General features: G+C 35.9%; 1 protein-coding gene across 1 annotated transcript in view; it reads left to right on the top strand.

Moving 5' to 3' along the window:
* Window positions 1-4,212: 4,212 nt before the first annotated feature.
* The window catches only part of LOC140140895 (uncharacterized), a 33,220-nt gene continuing 19,583 nt past the window's right edge, over window positions 4,213-17,849 (top strand). Inside the window, exon 1 of the mRNA XM_072162647.1 lies at window positions 4,213-4,379. Coding sequence (XP_072018748.1) covers window positions 4,354-4,379 — 26 coding nt within the window. The 5' untranslated portion in view covers window positions 4,213-4,353. The remainder of the gene's footprint in view (window positions 4,380-17,849) is intronic.

Below are 17,849 nucleotides of genomic sequence, written 5' to 3'. Positions count from 1 at the left end.
TTTGTTTTATTTCTTCTTTTGCCTGGGTTACTCATTCAGTGGATGTTTTAAGGTATCCTCTGTTCTTCCATGAGGCACAGGGAGCGTTCTGATTGGATGATTGAATCTTGCAATCTGTATGAGCTTATAAAATGGCTGGGATAGACATTGGTCTCAATTGATTGTTATTTGAATAAAACAGATGCCGATATAAAAGTTGCACTGAAAGACTACTGAAGCCAATGTCAAGTTACACGAATCAGATACAAAAGTACAAAATTGGGCTTCTTTTTCGCTATTTGATGTAAACATTTGATGCACAGATTTTGAGCAATAGGTGTAACTTACGTGGGATGTATGTAATTTGATTCTGCATTAATGCTTAATGTCAGCTTTTGGATTGCCTTCACGTTTGTCATTTGTCTTGTCTATCAACACCTTAATGCTTGTAATGAATAATGCCACACTCTGACGTTTATCGAATCACTGATTGTACATTTGAACTCAATTATGTCTTTATCTGACTATCCAGGTCACTTTTTAAGTTTAAAAACTCTAGTGAAGATGTGACGAAAGTTTTAATTCTGTTACTCGTACTACATTAACATCCCCTTGGGTACTTTCGTATCAGGTGTTTTGTGTCTTTTTTTGACTACTCAGACAAAATAAACTCTGGTAATGATGTGATTTAATTTTGCTACTTGCGCTACATTAACTTCTCTTGGGCACTTTCGTAGCAGTTGTAATTATGTCTTTATTTGACTACACAGACCACATAAACTCTGGTAATGGTGTGATGAATGATGTGACGTAATTTCAACTTGCACAGCATTAACTTCCAACTTTCGTAGCAGGTGTCTTTATGTCTTTATTTAACTACCCAGGCAACATAAACTCTGGTAATGATGTGACGTAATTTTGCTACTTGCACTACATTATCTTCCCTTGGGTACTTTCGTAGCAGTTGCAATTATGACTTTATTTGACTACCCAGACCACATAAACTCTGGTAATGATGTGACGAATGATGTGACGTAATTTGGCTACTTGCACTACACTAACTTCCATTGGGTACTCTCATAGCTGGTGTCTTTTATGTCTTTATTTGACTATCCAGGGCACCTGGCTGCTTGCACTACATTAACTTCCATTGGGTACTCTCGTAGCAGGTGTTTCTCTTTAAAGAACAGAAAGTTTTCTAGGAAATTCTAGAAAATAATTGAATATCTGTATAAAGAAATGAGCCAAGCCGGGAAGCAATTTCGAGGAAACTAAACTAAAAATGTGTCGTTTTTTTTTCTTCTTCTTTCTTTCTTTCATTTCTTCAGTCACATTTACTTGGTCAATATGTCAAGGGCTACATGCACAAAATTGTGATTGTGTAACGTATGATAATGGTAATTGTTTTGTGGTGGTCGGTTAATTCTCTGGATTTGGGTCATTACTTGAATCACATGGACATGGGTCATTTCTTGAATTATTAAACTATTTCCCAGTATAGGGAAACATAACACCTATAGATGCGCCCCACTACACAAGCTTACGCACCATGAAACCCCACCATATACATGGCTTATCACTATACATACCATGGACTTTTCCACCCTAAATAAAAGCACTTCCAGACTGAATTCGGGACCGATCGTTCATCATGTTCATACATATGATAATCTAGTATGATGGCAGCATTTTGCCTTACCTAACTCAATTTGGCCAAAATACGGTCTTGAGTTCTGAATTAAAAGGTGAACGAACTGCGCTACTGCCCTTTCCACTTTGAGCTAATTATTATCATTTAGATTATCAAGGGACACAACTTGGTAGTGACCGGCAACAAGTTGACTCATTATAGCTATAGGTTTAACTTTCAACTTGCCTAATGATGTAGCTGCCGTGACCAAGTGGTTAAGGCACATGACTCCTATAGTCCTGAGATCTTGGGTTATATTCCCAAGTGGGGTTTACCTTCTCGATTTGACTCCTTTATTAATGTATTAATTACGACGCGGCGGCGAACCTAAAATTTAATTCCCGGTGATCATGCCACTGTTTATCCGTGTTAAAGAATGGTGTAGGGAGACACATGGTCATGAAAGACTATATTAGGAGGAAATATACGATTGTATTATTTTATACTCCCATATACCCTTTAAGTAAAGCAAACAGTGTTCCAAACTGTAACAATTGACCTACATAGTGTACAATACTGAGCCTTGGGACGGTTTTATTATGCAGCTTTATTATTCCATCTTCCCATTATAAGCTATGTTATGATAAGGTTGCAACCATTAGCATTAAGATACAGCCATTTGTGTATTGAAACTTATTATTTTATGATTAATAAATCATACGAAATCATAATGGAGAAAGTAATGATATACGTGTATAGCGTTTAATATAATGAAAATAAATATTCATTTTGATAAAACCAGATGATTTTTAAAACCATTAAAATATTACCAAGGAATTCAAAGCGGCAGTGACGAGCCACAAGGATAATTATGAGGGGATATCCAGTGACAAAAAAGTCTACATTAACAATAAGTTTCCGAATGTTATTTTTGCCATACTCTTAAATGCCACCATAAGTAATGCAAACAATACTGCGCAAAATAAAGCTACTAAAACCTATTTTTGCTTGTACATAGAAAAAGTCTAATTTGATGCATCTGATCTTCCGAAGTTTGTATAGTTGATTGAAGTCATAGGTCATAGGGATAGACTGGCATTATTTTGTGTTGCAAAGAAGATGCCAAGAGCTTTGCGAATCAAAACCTAGAGAAACACTTGTTACGTAAAAAATGACGAGTACACAAATATAGCTTCTGGGGTATCTCATATATTCTGAAGTTAACTCGTTGTCAGCGCTCTGTGCATACGGTAATGATATTTGAATGTCATGGTCTCTTTAACAAATGGTCATGTCAAAAGCTTCTCAAACTACTGAGGTATTCGAGTACTTTGCTTTGTTGCACTGTGACAAATTATAACATGTCTTAGTGCGCGCTAGAGTATTTCGATCAATTAGTGCAATTATTGCTAATTCTGCGATCACCTGAAAATGCACTTATCATTACTTAGAGGAGTCAAAAACACTATAGCTTGCTTGTCAGATTGAGAATGAGATTAGGAATGCTATCATTGGTAGCAAAAATATTCCATTTAATAGAGAATATCTTTACTTGTTGTAAACTGTTGAATTGTCAAAATGTAGAATGATAATGATACATCGTCCACTACGTACCCCGGCAAACATCAGGTTTTTAAGTCATCATACATATCTGATTCATCATCAACTGATCAAATACAATAAGTTCCAAACAATGGTAGCCGCGTCACCCTAATGGTGAGGTACCACCCAAACACCAGGGTCTTTGTACTGTTGGCTCTGTTGGCCATTATTTTATACATTTTGTGGGACACGTGTGGCCGTGTGGATAAGGCGCTCGACTCATAATCCATAGGTTGCGAGTTCGAACCCCACCTGTGTCAACGTGTTGCGTCCAAGGGCAAGGTACTTTATCCTCATTGACTACGGGGTTGGGGTTGGATGTTTGTATAGATGCTTGTTTCGATGTTGCAATATTGGCGCTAATTAAGCTGCTGTCTGTTTAGGTGTGTTTAATGTAAATTCTAGCAATTTGACCTGCGGGTCACCATTAGAGTTACAAAAAACCTTTACTTTTTTGTCCTTCTAATAACCAAACATCTGAAGCTATAAATCAAATTGTGAATCAGATTTTATTGGTGAAAACTTGGTGTAAAATGAAACAAATCTGGTCACTCACATTTAAATACTTCGGATATAAAAAGTCACTCTCTTGCAGATTTTCCTGGAATCAATGAAATAATAGTGTGAATAAATTAATTATCCCCTGATCATTATCCATATATTGTCATTATTGTCGAAAAAGCTCACACTATAGTTTATTGCCTAAATGGCTCTCTACAGACAAATCATTTAAATTGCTGAATGACTCCCCACCGACAACCATTAATCATGCTCTCTCGTAATGTACCATTTACCCCCGCATTTACCATGTTTACGTGAGACGGATACATAAAATATTTTTGTTCGCTTGATTGTATCAAATCAAAAATTTCTACGCTGACATTTATATTCTACGTTAAACTCACGCAGCAACACGTGATCACCTAATTAAAAATTATGGAACGTACGTGGATGACTTTAGTGCCTGCTATTATAGCGCTGTTAGCCTGGGAAGAGAAACAGATGAAACCGATCGGTAGCATGCATGGGGAAATAATAGGCGAATGTGTACAAAATCAAGATGATGGGATGTTTTGTTGAAATGGGAACATGTGGTTGCGTTTATAAAACCATACAAAGGGTTGTGAATTAGATATTGATATATGATAGTTGATGAACGTGTTATGAGGTAAGAATACGAGTTTATCATTTTGCTTATTATACTATACTATACCTACTATACTATACTATACTATACTATACTATACTATACTATACTATACTATACTATACTATACTATACTATACTATACTAATTAACAACAAACCAAATTAAAACAAACAACAACAGAAAACAGAGATATATAATGAAAATTTATACCGAGCGTGTCGGTGTTAAGGCCTCACAAAATCTGTTACTACGAATATATCCTCAAGCGGACAAAGTCAGAGTACCGTTACTATTATTGAGAAATAGTAGGGTTAGTAGGACCACGTTTCCGATGTTTTCAGAGAACTGGTACGTTTCGAGGACCGCATTGTATTGGCGTGTTATCATGCGTAAGTCATCTGAAGTAATAGCAATGCATATACACACTCATCCGTCCATACACCTACATTACCAAGCCTCACCCCTATAATACACCTTAACTCCTCATACACAATACCAAAATTAAATGGCTACAATTACCGAATAGGGTGCAACTTGCTAAACGTGAGTTCAGTCCTCGTTAATGGAGTTTAGGATTTAGGGTTGGGGTATGGCAGTCTTGTAATAAAGATAGTAGAGTTACACCCTATTCGGCAATCGTGAACATCGACATCCGAGCAGTATTACTTGCCCTAGAATGTCCCTATTTATGACCCATGCACCCATGGCCCAAAGGCTGACAGTACCATTCTTCACATTTTTATTATTTGGAAGCAGGTCTCGTTTTCTTTTAGTATGATTACCTTTAATATTTGTCTTGATCGTTTTCCAATAAGGGTCAACATACTTCACGGTTATTTGACGTGATCATTTAAGTTTTTTCTAACAAAACATGATATACGGTATAATGTTCAATTCCAGACCTGGACAATACCTGTAGCCATCACATTAATATTCACATACATTGTTTTATTTTTAGCATAGATCCTCGTATCTATATCAAATTATTGTGGTAATATTTATTATATAAACTGTATATTTGTGTGGAAATTGAGGGCGCTATTTACATACATTTTTAATTTGAATAAGCCAATTAATATGAGTTCTTTCTTACATTTCATGAAAAAATGTCATTTTTGAAAATTTCCTTGCCATTTGTCAGTCTTTTTTCTGATGTTTTGATATCACTATACAGGTGTCTACCCTTGTAAAGATGCAAACAAGATTTAAGATAAATAGCGCCATCATTGTTCAACTTTACTTTAAAATGGCACAGTTTTACATGCCATCAAACAACCGTGACTTAAATAGAGTGTCTTTTAAATTTCCTTCGAGTTTGGTTTGATCAAGAGTTTTGCAAAGACTGGTTACACAAGCAAGCGAACAAAATAATAATATGTGATGCGATCAAGCAAAATCAGTTGGAACTCGGAAATATTGAATTCCAGATATAGACATACCAAGGGAAACATTCCTTTTGTTATCTACTGTTTTGGAATCGCTTCAATTGTTTATATCTTTGGAACTAAATGTTCGATTTCAATGGGATTTTCTGCAAAATGTACCTTTGCAAACGCTTTATACAATCATGTAGAAAACTGAAAATTGAATATACCCGACTTCAGACTGATTTTGCTTGATCTCACCACATACAGGGTGTCCCAGAAAAAATTACCGGGCAAACTAATTTGGCCGTAAGTTGAAAATTAAGCAACCAAATCAAAAAATTAAAAAAGCAGCGTGTAGCACATCTTATTTTGCATCTTACAAGTCACTTTTACTTGAATCGGTTGACCAATTGCGAAGACATGAGCGATTACATAATGCATGCGTCAATGCAGTTCATTCCAAGTTTGATCAACAGGCCCTTTTTCATATTCGATCACCTCTTCCTAAGTTCTGTGTATCTCATTAAATCTAGTCCTCCTATCTATTTGATAATCGATAATGTTTTGTTATTCATGCTTTCACCTTTGAAGGTGGACGACCTGAATTCAGTCAATGAATAAGGGTAAAGCTGATGAATGAAGACATTACATCTCAAAAACTAACAACAAGCCCAACAACTCATCCCGTCTTCAACAATGGTTTTTGATATTCCGACAGGTTGGTTGGAGTGGACATTATTTTATAAATGATGGTTTAACAATGGGTTTTTAATTAACATGATAATAACTGGACAACCAGCATATCAGCATATAGACCTAGCTGTCAAACTCAGATTGTATTTCACTTAGCAGTGCAGTCTATGCCCATTGCTTGAATGTTTCTTGTCAAATATGGTTGGCGAACAGTTTACTGCCCGTCAAGGGCCTTCGTTGTCTTACGATATGCAGAAACACCGTGCTGTGCAGGCCCAGTAAGATTTCAGACGGCGATATCACAGAAGGCTCCTTGTGAAAAAACAATCAGGAACAATTTCAAAAAGTATCAGGAGAAAGGCACTAGGTACGAGCGTCAACCTGAATAAGGGCAGGTCAGGGAGACCAAGAACTATACCTACTTTGCACAACATAGCCGCTATCAGACAAGCTCTCCAACGCAATCCCAGAATGAGTGCAAGGCGGAACAACATAATGTCCAAATCCTCATTTAACAGGGTTACTCGTCTGGACATTTCCTTCCATCCCTACAAGATTTAAGAAGTTTGTATTACCCTTTCTTGGAAATATTACAAAAATAAGAAAGAAAACCGATACTTTTAACCAGCTCGAATTCATTCTTTATGTTGTTCAATATGTTAACATTTTCTAAACGAAGAAAGATATGTACAAGTACTGAGTATCATGCAAGATTTCATTTTAATATTGTAAAGCTTGTTTGTAAGAAACAGATTGTTTGTTTGTAAGAAACAGATTGTTTAAGAAGAACAAGAAGGATTTCACCAAACAAAATATAAAGCATGTTAACCACTAGTGCATTGTGTGGAGTGAACTTTCTTGCAAACTTGGAATGAAGTGAATTTGTGCATGTGTTATGTAATCGCTAATTTATTCGCAACTGGTCGACCGATTCAAATAAAATTGACATATAAGATGCAAAATAAAATGGGCTATACGCTGCTTTTTAAATTTTACGATTTGGTTGCTTAATTCTCAAGTTATGGTCAAATTAGTTTGCACGGTAATTTTTTCTGGGACACCCTGTATGCAAATAACACAAAAGCAATACATAAACACAATGCGACGACTTACATGTTTTTCTTCCTTGGTCGAATAAATCAGCAGCGTTATGATAGAGTTACTGAATTCGCGGAATTTAATATCCTCGCCATTATATACAGCGAGGACAGTACAAGCGAACTAATATCCGTCACAATGTTTATTCATGATTTGTAAGCATCACTAATAATTTATACTCTGTATTGCTACAATGTATATGCTCAGACATTAATATTACTCGGAATCAGTCTCAATAAAGCTTGAACCCAACCCACGGAGATTCAAACTTGAAATATTCAATCACGCTATAAGGTAGACTTTCCTTGTCTCGGATGTTCTGGTATATTCGTTTGACTATGTATAATTATAGTTCTGCAGATTAGAGGCGAGTGGCTAATGTTGTTTTCACATGTCATTTAAAGGGAAGTTACCCGCTAATGTTGATGCTTGTATGACCATTTGAACATTTGTAACATTAATATATATCATTTCGAGTCGCCATCGAAAAGTTGGCGACCATCTTGGATTTTAACCAGCGTTTTTTTCTTTTTTTTGTTCTTTTCAAATAAGTGATTTGAAACAATAGTTGCTATAACTGTTGGTGCCTGTATGACCATTATGATCGCTTATAACATTAATATCTGTCAGTTAGTTTCGGATATCTCGTAAATGGCGGCCATGAATGAATTTTAATTTGAGTTACGTGTTTTCCTAATAACTAACCCACAAGACGTGCATGTGTTAATTCTGTATCACTTTGGGCTCAATTGTGATACCAACTTAGATTAATCTGGAGTACTAATACAACGGGTCAACCGTCAATGTACCTGCTTAGTGTCATTTATCACCTTGCAAATGGTGACAAATGACATGACTACATAAAAAGGGCTTAATTGGGATAGAGCTTACCGGTGCATGACAGGTCTCTGACATGATTACCGTGTTGAATAATTACCTAATTAATCAACAGATTTCATCATGAAATTATTCGGTAATAGGAGATGTAGTAATTGTTGCAATTGGCATAAACCCTGGGCGGAGGCACAATGGATACGTCCCCCACTTGATACAATATCAAACGATATCAATATAAATCTTCTTACATATTTTGGTAACTTGAAAGTCACGAGCAAATAGAGTAAGCACTAGGTCTATGATTATACCAATAATAAACGGGCCTCAAAAAGAAACTTATAATTTTTCACAAGGTCATATCTTAAAATCCTGTCCATAAAAATGAACAAAAATTACACACGGGATTACATCAATATTCTACTCTAAACACATGTCAGTAACCAAGCAGTTGTCCAACTGACACAACAGTAAAATACACTGACACGGAACATCATCCTGGACCACATTCACACACAGGCGAATAATTGGCACAGAACCGTTAAGTTAACTCTGTTTCTGTACTGATATAATTTTCCGAAATCAAAATCTGCGAACATCGCACCAGTAATCCTACCCAAATTCGTTGGGTCGCTGGGAATTTTAATACTCAATGCCTGTAACTTGGACTTCAGGAGATAATACATAATCTTTTTGGCTCCTCTGCCTTCACAGTCTAATTAATTAACTATATGAATGCAGTAAAACACTTTTGATTTCAGTAGAGGGGAACGCAATGTTTTATTCCTCGCGCAGAATCGAAGGAATATATTGGCTGTATCAGGGTTATTAACCTTTATTTTGACCCCTATTATAATCATAATCCATTTAGCCATATGAAGCACTATACAGAAATTAATTGTCATTCAAAATTTCAAACTGATTCATAGTAACAATTAATGATGGAATAGCCTCTACAAGATTTCTTTAAACATTAAAGATCAATGACTGTCACTGACATTTAACTAATATTGAATCGTTTTAAATTGAGCTGCCTGCTAAGTATTCTATCCAGAATCACTCTATATGTCAAAACGCAGTAAAAACAAAATGCACTTCACGTTTTCAATACCCAAAATAATTTCGCTAGAAGTGTACTTAGCCGTGAAAATTGGTTTAGTCCGGCAGTTGAACCACTTCACGGACGAGGCTATGATAGTAAATTGAATTGAAGCATAATACATCAAAGCCTGCACACGTTCTGTCTGTCTAAATACAGGAAGCGGACACCATGTACATGGCGTTTTAACTGTTTTAATAAAATCTGAAAACACCGAGAGGTACCTTTTGTTCAAGACAACAAAAGGGTTCCGCCATTAAATCAGTTACTAACCTGACAGCGTATTGTTATGTTATGTTATGTTATTAACGCTCTACCAGCTAGGGGAGTAAGACAAACAGAAAACTAAGGAAGAGGGAAGAAGGGGAGGGAGAGACAGACCCCTAAAGTTTAGGCATAAGAAAGAATAAGTGCAGAGAAAAAAAGAAAGGATAAAGAAAATAATAATTATTATTATACAAACTAAGCATATAACAGCACTAGCCAGCCATTCAATGATGCTAAAACCTTTATGCGTTACGTAATTAAAACACCCAGTCAGATATATTTCACATCTGCCAAACACAAGACATTCAATTAGATAACTGGACGTTGAATGTACCAACGCACTGCAGGGTTTATTGTTCTATTGTGTCCGAACATATTGGAAAATGTTGCAAATCTATATACATGAGAGTGTACGGGTAATCGATCAGCAACTCTATTGAATGTATGCAAATGAGGCGCCTAATTAAAGGTGGGTGGTAAATAATTGTACATCGACGGTAAAGTGTGCTTTTGTGTTCTGGCGAAGACTCAGTCACACCCGTGGGTTATATGACAACAAAGGGTACCTTTAACTTAATTGGACGCTTTCACATGATATTCTTTTGATCACTTATTGACAGTAGCCTGCTTGGTGAAGCGTTAATACGTTGTCAGGTTAGTTACCGATTTAATGGCGGGACATTTTTGTCCTGAACAAAAGATATCTCTCGATGAATAGCTTGTCGGAAAATCAAATCGGCACAAAGAAACAATGCGCTATGCAATCTATTGCGCCTCCACGAATATGATAGCTCCGTGGAATGTACACTCTCATGAATATTGATTGGCAAAATTTTCCAATATGTCAGCGCTCAAATCGGACACATTATAGCAATAAACCCTGCAGTGGGTTGCATCCATGCGTTTCAAATTAATAATTGAATAAACCGCGCATTGTACCGGCACTTTGAATATTCGGCAGGGGCGTGGTCAAGCAAGCTTGATTACGCTTAGGAATTTCGACCGCGTGCATCGTTTTGATTTGCAACTTTTGAAAATGCACCAAATTTCATATACTAGTATCAATCTTTGTCAGTCTGATTGTTGGGTATCAAATTTGATATCAAATTGGCGTTAACAAGATTCTGACACGACCTCAATCAAATTGTCATAACAAGATCAGATTTTGGTGTAGAACGGGTTACATAACTGCATACTTTCTGTATTTGAGATGTTTATTTGCGATCAGTCGTTACAAATGATATTAGCCATCTTTATTCAGAACGGCAAACCTAGAGATAACCTAAAAAAAATTATGGTTTTCGCCATAATTATGTAATTCTGAAAAGCAATTTTAAATTAGGTCATGTACACAATCCCATATCTCGTAAGCTGATAAGCCCGATTAAATTGGTGTAACGGCTTTTGGCATAACATTTAACACATGCTCATACCAAACCACGACAATAATAATTGTGGGTACACCGACACACGCAGGAAAGCTAAACAAGCATAGCTTTAAGCTTGCTGCAAGTCCAATCTGGTAGCAATGCACTTTCAAACTCTAGTGTCTTACAGGTATTTTATGAAAACATAACGGAGAATTTTTCAATTCACTGATACAATATTTCAAAAGAAGCACTTGAGAAACGGTTAACCGAACAATCGTCAGTTATTACAAATATTTTTGCAATGTGTTTTCATACAAAACGGTTTAAAACGTTTTCATGAAATTTATGTAACCCGACATTTAATGTTTTTAAAATTTTTTTGCCAAAACCAAAAACCCAAAATATAACCTGTTTAAGGGGGTACTACAGCCCTCGATAAATGTGTGTATATTTTTGCATTTTTCTCAAAAACTAATAACACACTGGTAAAAAACGTTATATATATTATAGGGGCAAGGAATCCAATTACTACACTGAAATATCAGTGACCCAAGACAAGCGGTTCGTTATGTATGATAAGAAATAAGGTACCGCTAGGATGTACCTTATTTCCTGTCATATAAACTGACAAAAAATAGTCACAAATTTACCACAGGGGTGTAGTACCCCCTTAAATCGTTTTAAAAACGACTCGTTTTGTATTTGCTGGGGATCAGTAGTCATCATCTTCATAATTAACCAAGTGATAACTTGTTACACCCGCAACAACCTATTAAGCCAATCACCTAACACAAATTCTCTTATGCATTTGTTATTTCTTGAACCCAGGTTAAAATATCCGTTAGTAGTGTACAATTACGATCAACATCTTTTAGTAGGCGAGAGAGAGGACAGACAATCAATGCAATGAAAATTAATGGCCTACTCGTATCCACCTAATCATCCTACAGGGTGATGTAAATTTTTGCGTATTTTAGTAACCCTAGATTATAGGTTAGTAAGTGGTAAATGGTTAGCAGCAGATGACGGCTAAAGATTTTTTTCATGGATCTCCTGGCAAATATCAGTGTGGGTCAAGTACTCCAAACACACACGTATAACACCACCGCACACTATTCTATTATACTCGCTTTTGCCTCAATTCTCCAAACCACTGGAGTAATAATATTATCTGAATCAGATTGTTTGTCAACAGACCTCAATGTGAGATATAAAACCAGCAGAAAAAACCCCGGACTACACACCTTTTTAAAGCCTTGATACGTATACGATTGCGGTCAAATTTTAATGTAGTTATTATTCGCCAAATATTATAAAAGATTATTACTAACAACAGTCAGGAAAGTTTTCTGGTCATTTTAAACCAAACTAGAGAGGTGAAATGAAAAAAGAACTCATTTACTATCTTAGCCGCTAAGCCATGTTGATGTGTTGGTCTGGAATTATGGAAACGTTAGGGTCTCATAACTGCTAAATTTTTTGTCTAAAGTATGTAAAAGTGTAAATATTTAGATTGGCAAAGACTTGATAAATTTATCTGTGAGGTCAACTGTGGTATTGTATGAGGATTTAAAATTATTATGTCTTGAATTCTAAAAAAGTAGGTAATGGTGAATCCAACGGACGAGGACACAAAACACATCAAGGATCAAATCTTGAATTCTAACTTGTTTTGTTATCCTAAAACACAATGACATTGGCTGAATCCAATTAGGTGTAAGTTGGGATATGTGTAAACATTAAGCTACATTACAAATATGCCAAAAATATGGTTTGAAAATAATTGACCAAAATAATTTTAAAAGACCGTACATTATGGCTTTAATAACGGTCGTCGGTCGTCATCAATTTACTCTTGCTTCATTGGTGACTCCATTAGTAACTTTTTCCATTTCAATCCATTTCCGCTATCGTATTAATTCTTGGGATTTCAAATGGGACGGTCTGTAAACTAAAGTGTAATAAAACGTTAAAATTGCTTAAAGGAGACGATGGTAAAAGTCTACATTTGCAGGTTTCAGATTTGTTTTCACAAATTTAACAATTTCCGTCTGTTTTTCTTTTCTTGTTATGACAGGAAATTTAGACGGAAACTATTATAGCATTTGTACTCTCTGTGAGTCAGCGACCTCAACGCGTTCAGGTAGCTATTTCGCGCGAATGTAGCGTCTATATAAAGGCGTGTGGACTTACGAGAACACTTTCAACAAACACTCGCCATTTCAAGCTGCGCCCAACAAAATAATACCCACTGACGTCACTGACTTGCCGAGAATAAAAATACCCGTTGTTCACATTTGATTGAATCTTGCTTTCCAAGCTGTAACTACAAGAAAGAAATAGAATGATTTCCAGTCAAAATATTTCGATTTAATAACTGCTCAACTAAACGACCATAGCTTATTTTTTCATGTTTATAGCAAATAAATCGTTTTGTAAATGAGTGTCACATTATTGAGTCGCCTGATAAGTATTCTAACTAGAATCACTCTCTATGTTAAAATACAGTAAAAACATAATCACGTTTTTCAAACCGAAATAATTTGTTCTATTAGTGTACTTAGCCGTAAATATTGGTGTAGTTTGGCAGTTGAACCATGTCTCTTACTTCCATGGTTGAACTAATTCACGGAAGACGCTAAAATGCTAAATCGAAGCGAAACATAATACATCACAGTCTGGCTAATGTACACGCTCTTTCTCTACAGGTAGCGTTCATATTGTGCTCATGTAATTGATTCTTGCAAACAGTGTGAGCCAAAATGAATCACTTCCAATGTCAGTATTTTTCTTACAAGTAAATCTTCAAAATATCATGATTATTACTTTACAAGGATACACTCCAGGTTAACGGGGTATGCTTTTTTTAGCTAAATCGTCAAGTACATGTCAATCTGGATCCGTTATGTTTTCATGATATACCTGTAAGACACTGCAGTTTGAAAGTGCATTGCTACCAGATTGGAATTGTAGCAAGATTGACATGTACTTGACGATTGGCTAAACTAAACTAAAGCATGCCCCCAATAACCTGGAGTGTATCCTTGTTCTTATAAAGCACTATTGTAATTGTCATTCAAAACGATTAATAAAATCAGTTAACCAAAACTAAACAGATTCTGCACGATATCAGGAGATCAGTCTAATTCGACAACTTGCTACAGACTACCATCGAATCGCAATTTAGTCACGTATTGAACTACCTGCTAGCTATTCTATCATTCTCTTTATAAAAACACAGTAAAAACAAAATGTAGGCTTCACTTTTATCAACCCGAAATAATGTGTTCTATTAGTGTACTTAGCCGTGGATATTGGTTTAGTTTAACAGTTAAACCAATTCACGGAAGACGCTAAAATGCTAAATTGAAGCGAAACATAATACATCACAGTCGACTGGCTAATGTACACGCCCTTTCTCCATAGGCAGCGTTCATATTGTGCCCATGTAATTGATTCTTGCAAACGGTGTGAGCCATATTGTATCATTTCCAGTATCATCATTTATTACGTTGCAGTATTTTTCTTACAAGTAAATCTTTAAATCTTATTGGATATACTTCAGGTTGCTGGGGCTTGCTTTTGTTTAGCCAAATCGTCAAGTGCAGGTTAATCCGTTTCTGCAAGTCCAATTCGGTAGCAATGCACTTTCAAATTTTAGTGTCTTACAGGTATATTATAAAAATATAACGGATCATATTTCAATTCACTGATATAATATTCCATAAGCATATCGGATAGTTTGCTCACAAAATGTAAACCCACCAAGCATCATTTATAGAGACGGTTTGAATTTCTCTTGATACACACACACACCCACGCACCCCAACAATTTCACTTAAAGAGGGTTCGATATGATTAATATCAGAGACATCGAGGGCAGTCAAGTTATGAATGGCTTTGAAAAACAAAATGTTATCTTTAAACGTAAGACGCGCGCTGCTCAAGGCTGAAAGAATTTTAATCTCTTGAGCCTTAAAAGTCTTTTCAGATACATGTCATAATCTTAGTGGCTTTACGATAAAAACGCCAGAATGTCGATGTCCCCGGCAAGACTGTAAGCAATTGGGATCCATATCTCTGAAGAATACTCTACAAAACTCTACTCTACATCATACGTGGGCAAGATACATAAAGGTTCTTGTGTATCAGATCATGGCAAGAACACGATTGTCTTTTACATACGATCTGTCAACTATGGGGTTTCCAATTACACCAAGATCATTTTGCTGATCTACTTTAGTAAGACTGTGCTCCCCAAATTGTATGGAGACAGACGGTGATGTTTACGAGTGTTAACATGAAGAATAACACATGTTATATACAGTGCTACAGGTTTGATGAATCATCTAAATTTTGTATCATTTCAAATAAAATACACGCTTGATTAACTACCGTAAAAACTCGATAGTTAGCATATGTGCTTACTATCTAACGCTTTTTAAAAGATGAAATTGTACCAAAGTCCGGCGCTTTACCAACTGAGCTAATGGGATTGAGACACAAAATTACAGGTATATAACTATGTGAATCGATGATTTGCTCAAAATACTTTACACTTTTGTGGATGGGGCACTTCATGTTTGCATGTTTTATAAGCGCTCGATAGTAAGCACATATGGTAACTATCGACTTTTTACGGTATACAATCAGTTGCCTCACAAACACATGAGGCCCATGTGTTTCGGTCAAAAATTCGGTCAATGTGCCAGAAGTATCTACACCCTATCAATAGAAATGCTGTTGTTGCTGTGATGTTTTTGGACAGAATGACAAACAACAATTTTGGACATTTAGCCAATTCTGGTTCATTGAAGCCCTCTTATAAATTCTTGCAGTTAATCTCTCTTCCTGATTGTTGTTCATAGAAACAATTACAATGTATTCAGGTCGAAAGCACTTCAAATATCTTAAGTGTAACTATCCTAGTCGTGTTTGCATATGATATTGTAACGCTCATGCGCGTAGAATCAGCAATATTCAGGACATGAGCTTTAACAAACACAAGTCAGCCGGTGTGACTGTCGTAAAATTTTGAAGAGCGATTTTAGGTAAATGTTAAGTAGAGTTGGCAAAGGTAAAAAAAAAATCGATTTGGACTGTTTCTTTTCTTTTGATATTTGCTTGTTGTCATGGTAATTCAGCAATCTTAGATTTATTGTTTTTATTAGTCAGATGTAGGATAAAAAGTGGAAATTTTCCCTATTTTATTTATTTATATTATTTCTTTATAACATTCGGCCGAAGCCAGGCAAAGCCCAATAGTGCTCAGAGGCTACTAAATTTAAGGGATGCCATCCGGATATGACGGGACAGGGATATTTTAGATGCAGGAGGAAAACCGGAGCATTAATCAGCCAAGAATTGCTTGAAAAGTCTATCTATCTATCTTTAACTTGCATAGTGAAAATTGTTATAAACAATTGGATTCGTATTAATGTAGATTGATGTGCAACCAATATGTGCACATTAGTAATACATACCAACATATAGTCTGATTTATGCATTCTGTATTTCTGTATTTCTGTCTTGGGTAAATCACAATTTGCTCATACATTCATTAATTGCTCATTCTTAACTCCAACATCATCAGATCATTCAGTGTGTATGTCAAATTAATGTACAATTTCAATCAATTGTAATTAATAGTTTATAATAAGTTTCATCAATGTATCCGATAACGGGCACAATTATGATCACCATTAATCATTGTCGCAGAGTCTTTGTAAACAGTGAAATGTGTCATAATACATTTGCCACGAATTCAATAAATTATGTTTTAACAAAATAAATACTGGATTCATTGTACTCACTCACTTCAATTAAAAGAAATTAATCAATCATGTTTATACAAGATAATAAGACTTCATTGGAGATAGATCCATTGCATTCAGTCAGCTCTCTTTAAAACAAAAATAAAAATGACTTTCTTTGGCATAAAGCTATCATCACGAAACATCTAGTCAAAACAAAACAAAATTAATAAAACAGAACCCAATAACAGATTAAATGTCGAAACTCGATGGCCTTTTTACACAGTTTTGTTATTGAAAATTTCAACTACAAAGGTATAAAGATCTGAAAACCGAAAATTGTAAACATCAACGATCAAATGTCAACATTATCAGTAACACGTAACTTCGTAACACGGAAATAGATTTTTAATGTGTTAGATCAATCATGTACAGGCTAGATGTAACAATATTAAAGGCAAAAGACGCCGTGGTATACAGATCATGATGAAACCTAGCTACCATTAACATTAACCTCGACGGCACCGTCAACAACAAACCACACCCCACTGCCGTCCACGTCCATGACCACTACTACTGCCACGGTTACAACTCTCTTGTCCGAAGACTCCTTAGTCCGAAGGTTCGCTAGTCCGAACACGTAACTTACCATTGCTTAGTCCGAATTCTGAAAAAGGTTCGCTAGTCCGAATATCGGGTTCTCTAGTCCAAAGGTTCGGTAGTCCGAATAATAAATAAGGTTCTCTAGTCCGAACAATAACCCCTTATTCTATATTCGGACTAGAGAATCCTATTTATTATTCGGACTAGCGACCCTTCGGACTAGAGAACCTTCGGACTAGAGACCCTTTGGATTTGAGAGAATTCATGACTGTCACCACCATCATCATGGACGCCACCATCATCACCTGGATAGAGGATTTTATTGAACAAAAATTAAGCAAATGATAATATAATTGCATTACTTGTTGCATCTGCAACAGGGTATTATGTCAGTCACCTAACAC

This window comes from Amphiura filiformis, chromosome 19, assembly GCF_039555335.1.
Source record: "Amphiura filiformis chromosome 19, Afil_fr2py, whole genome shotgun sequence".
Classification (NCBI taxonomy): Eukaryota; Metazoa; Echinodermata; class Ophiuroidea; order Amphilepidida; family Amphiuridae; genus Amphiura; species Amphiura filiformis.
The sequence above is the reverse complement of the archived record's forward strand: the minus strand, read 5'-3'. Positions and strand labels throughout refer to the sequence as shown.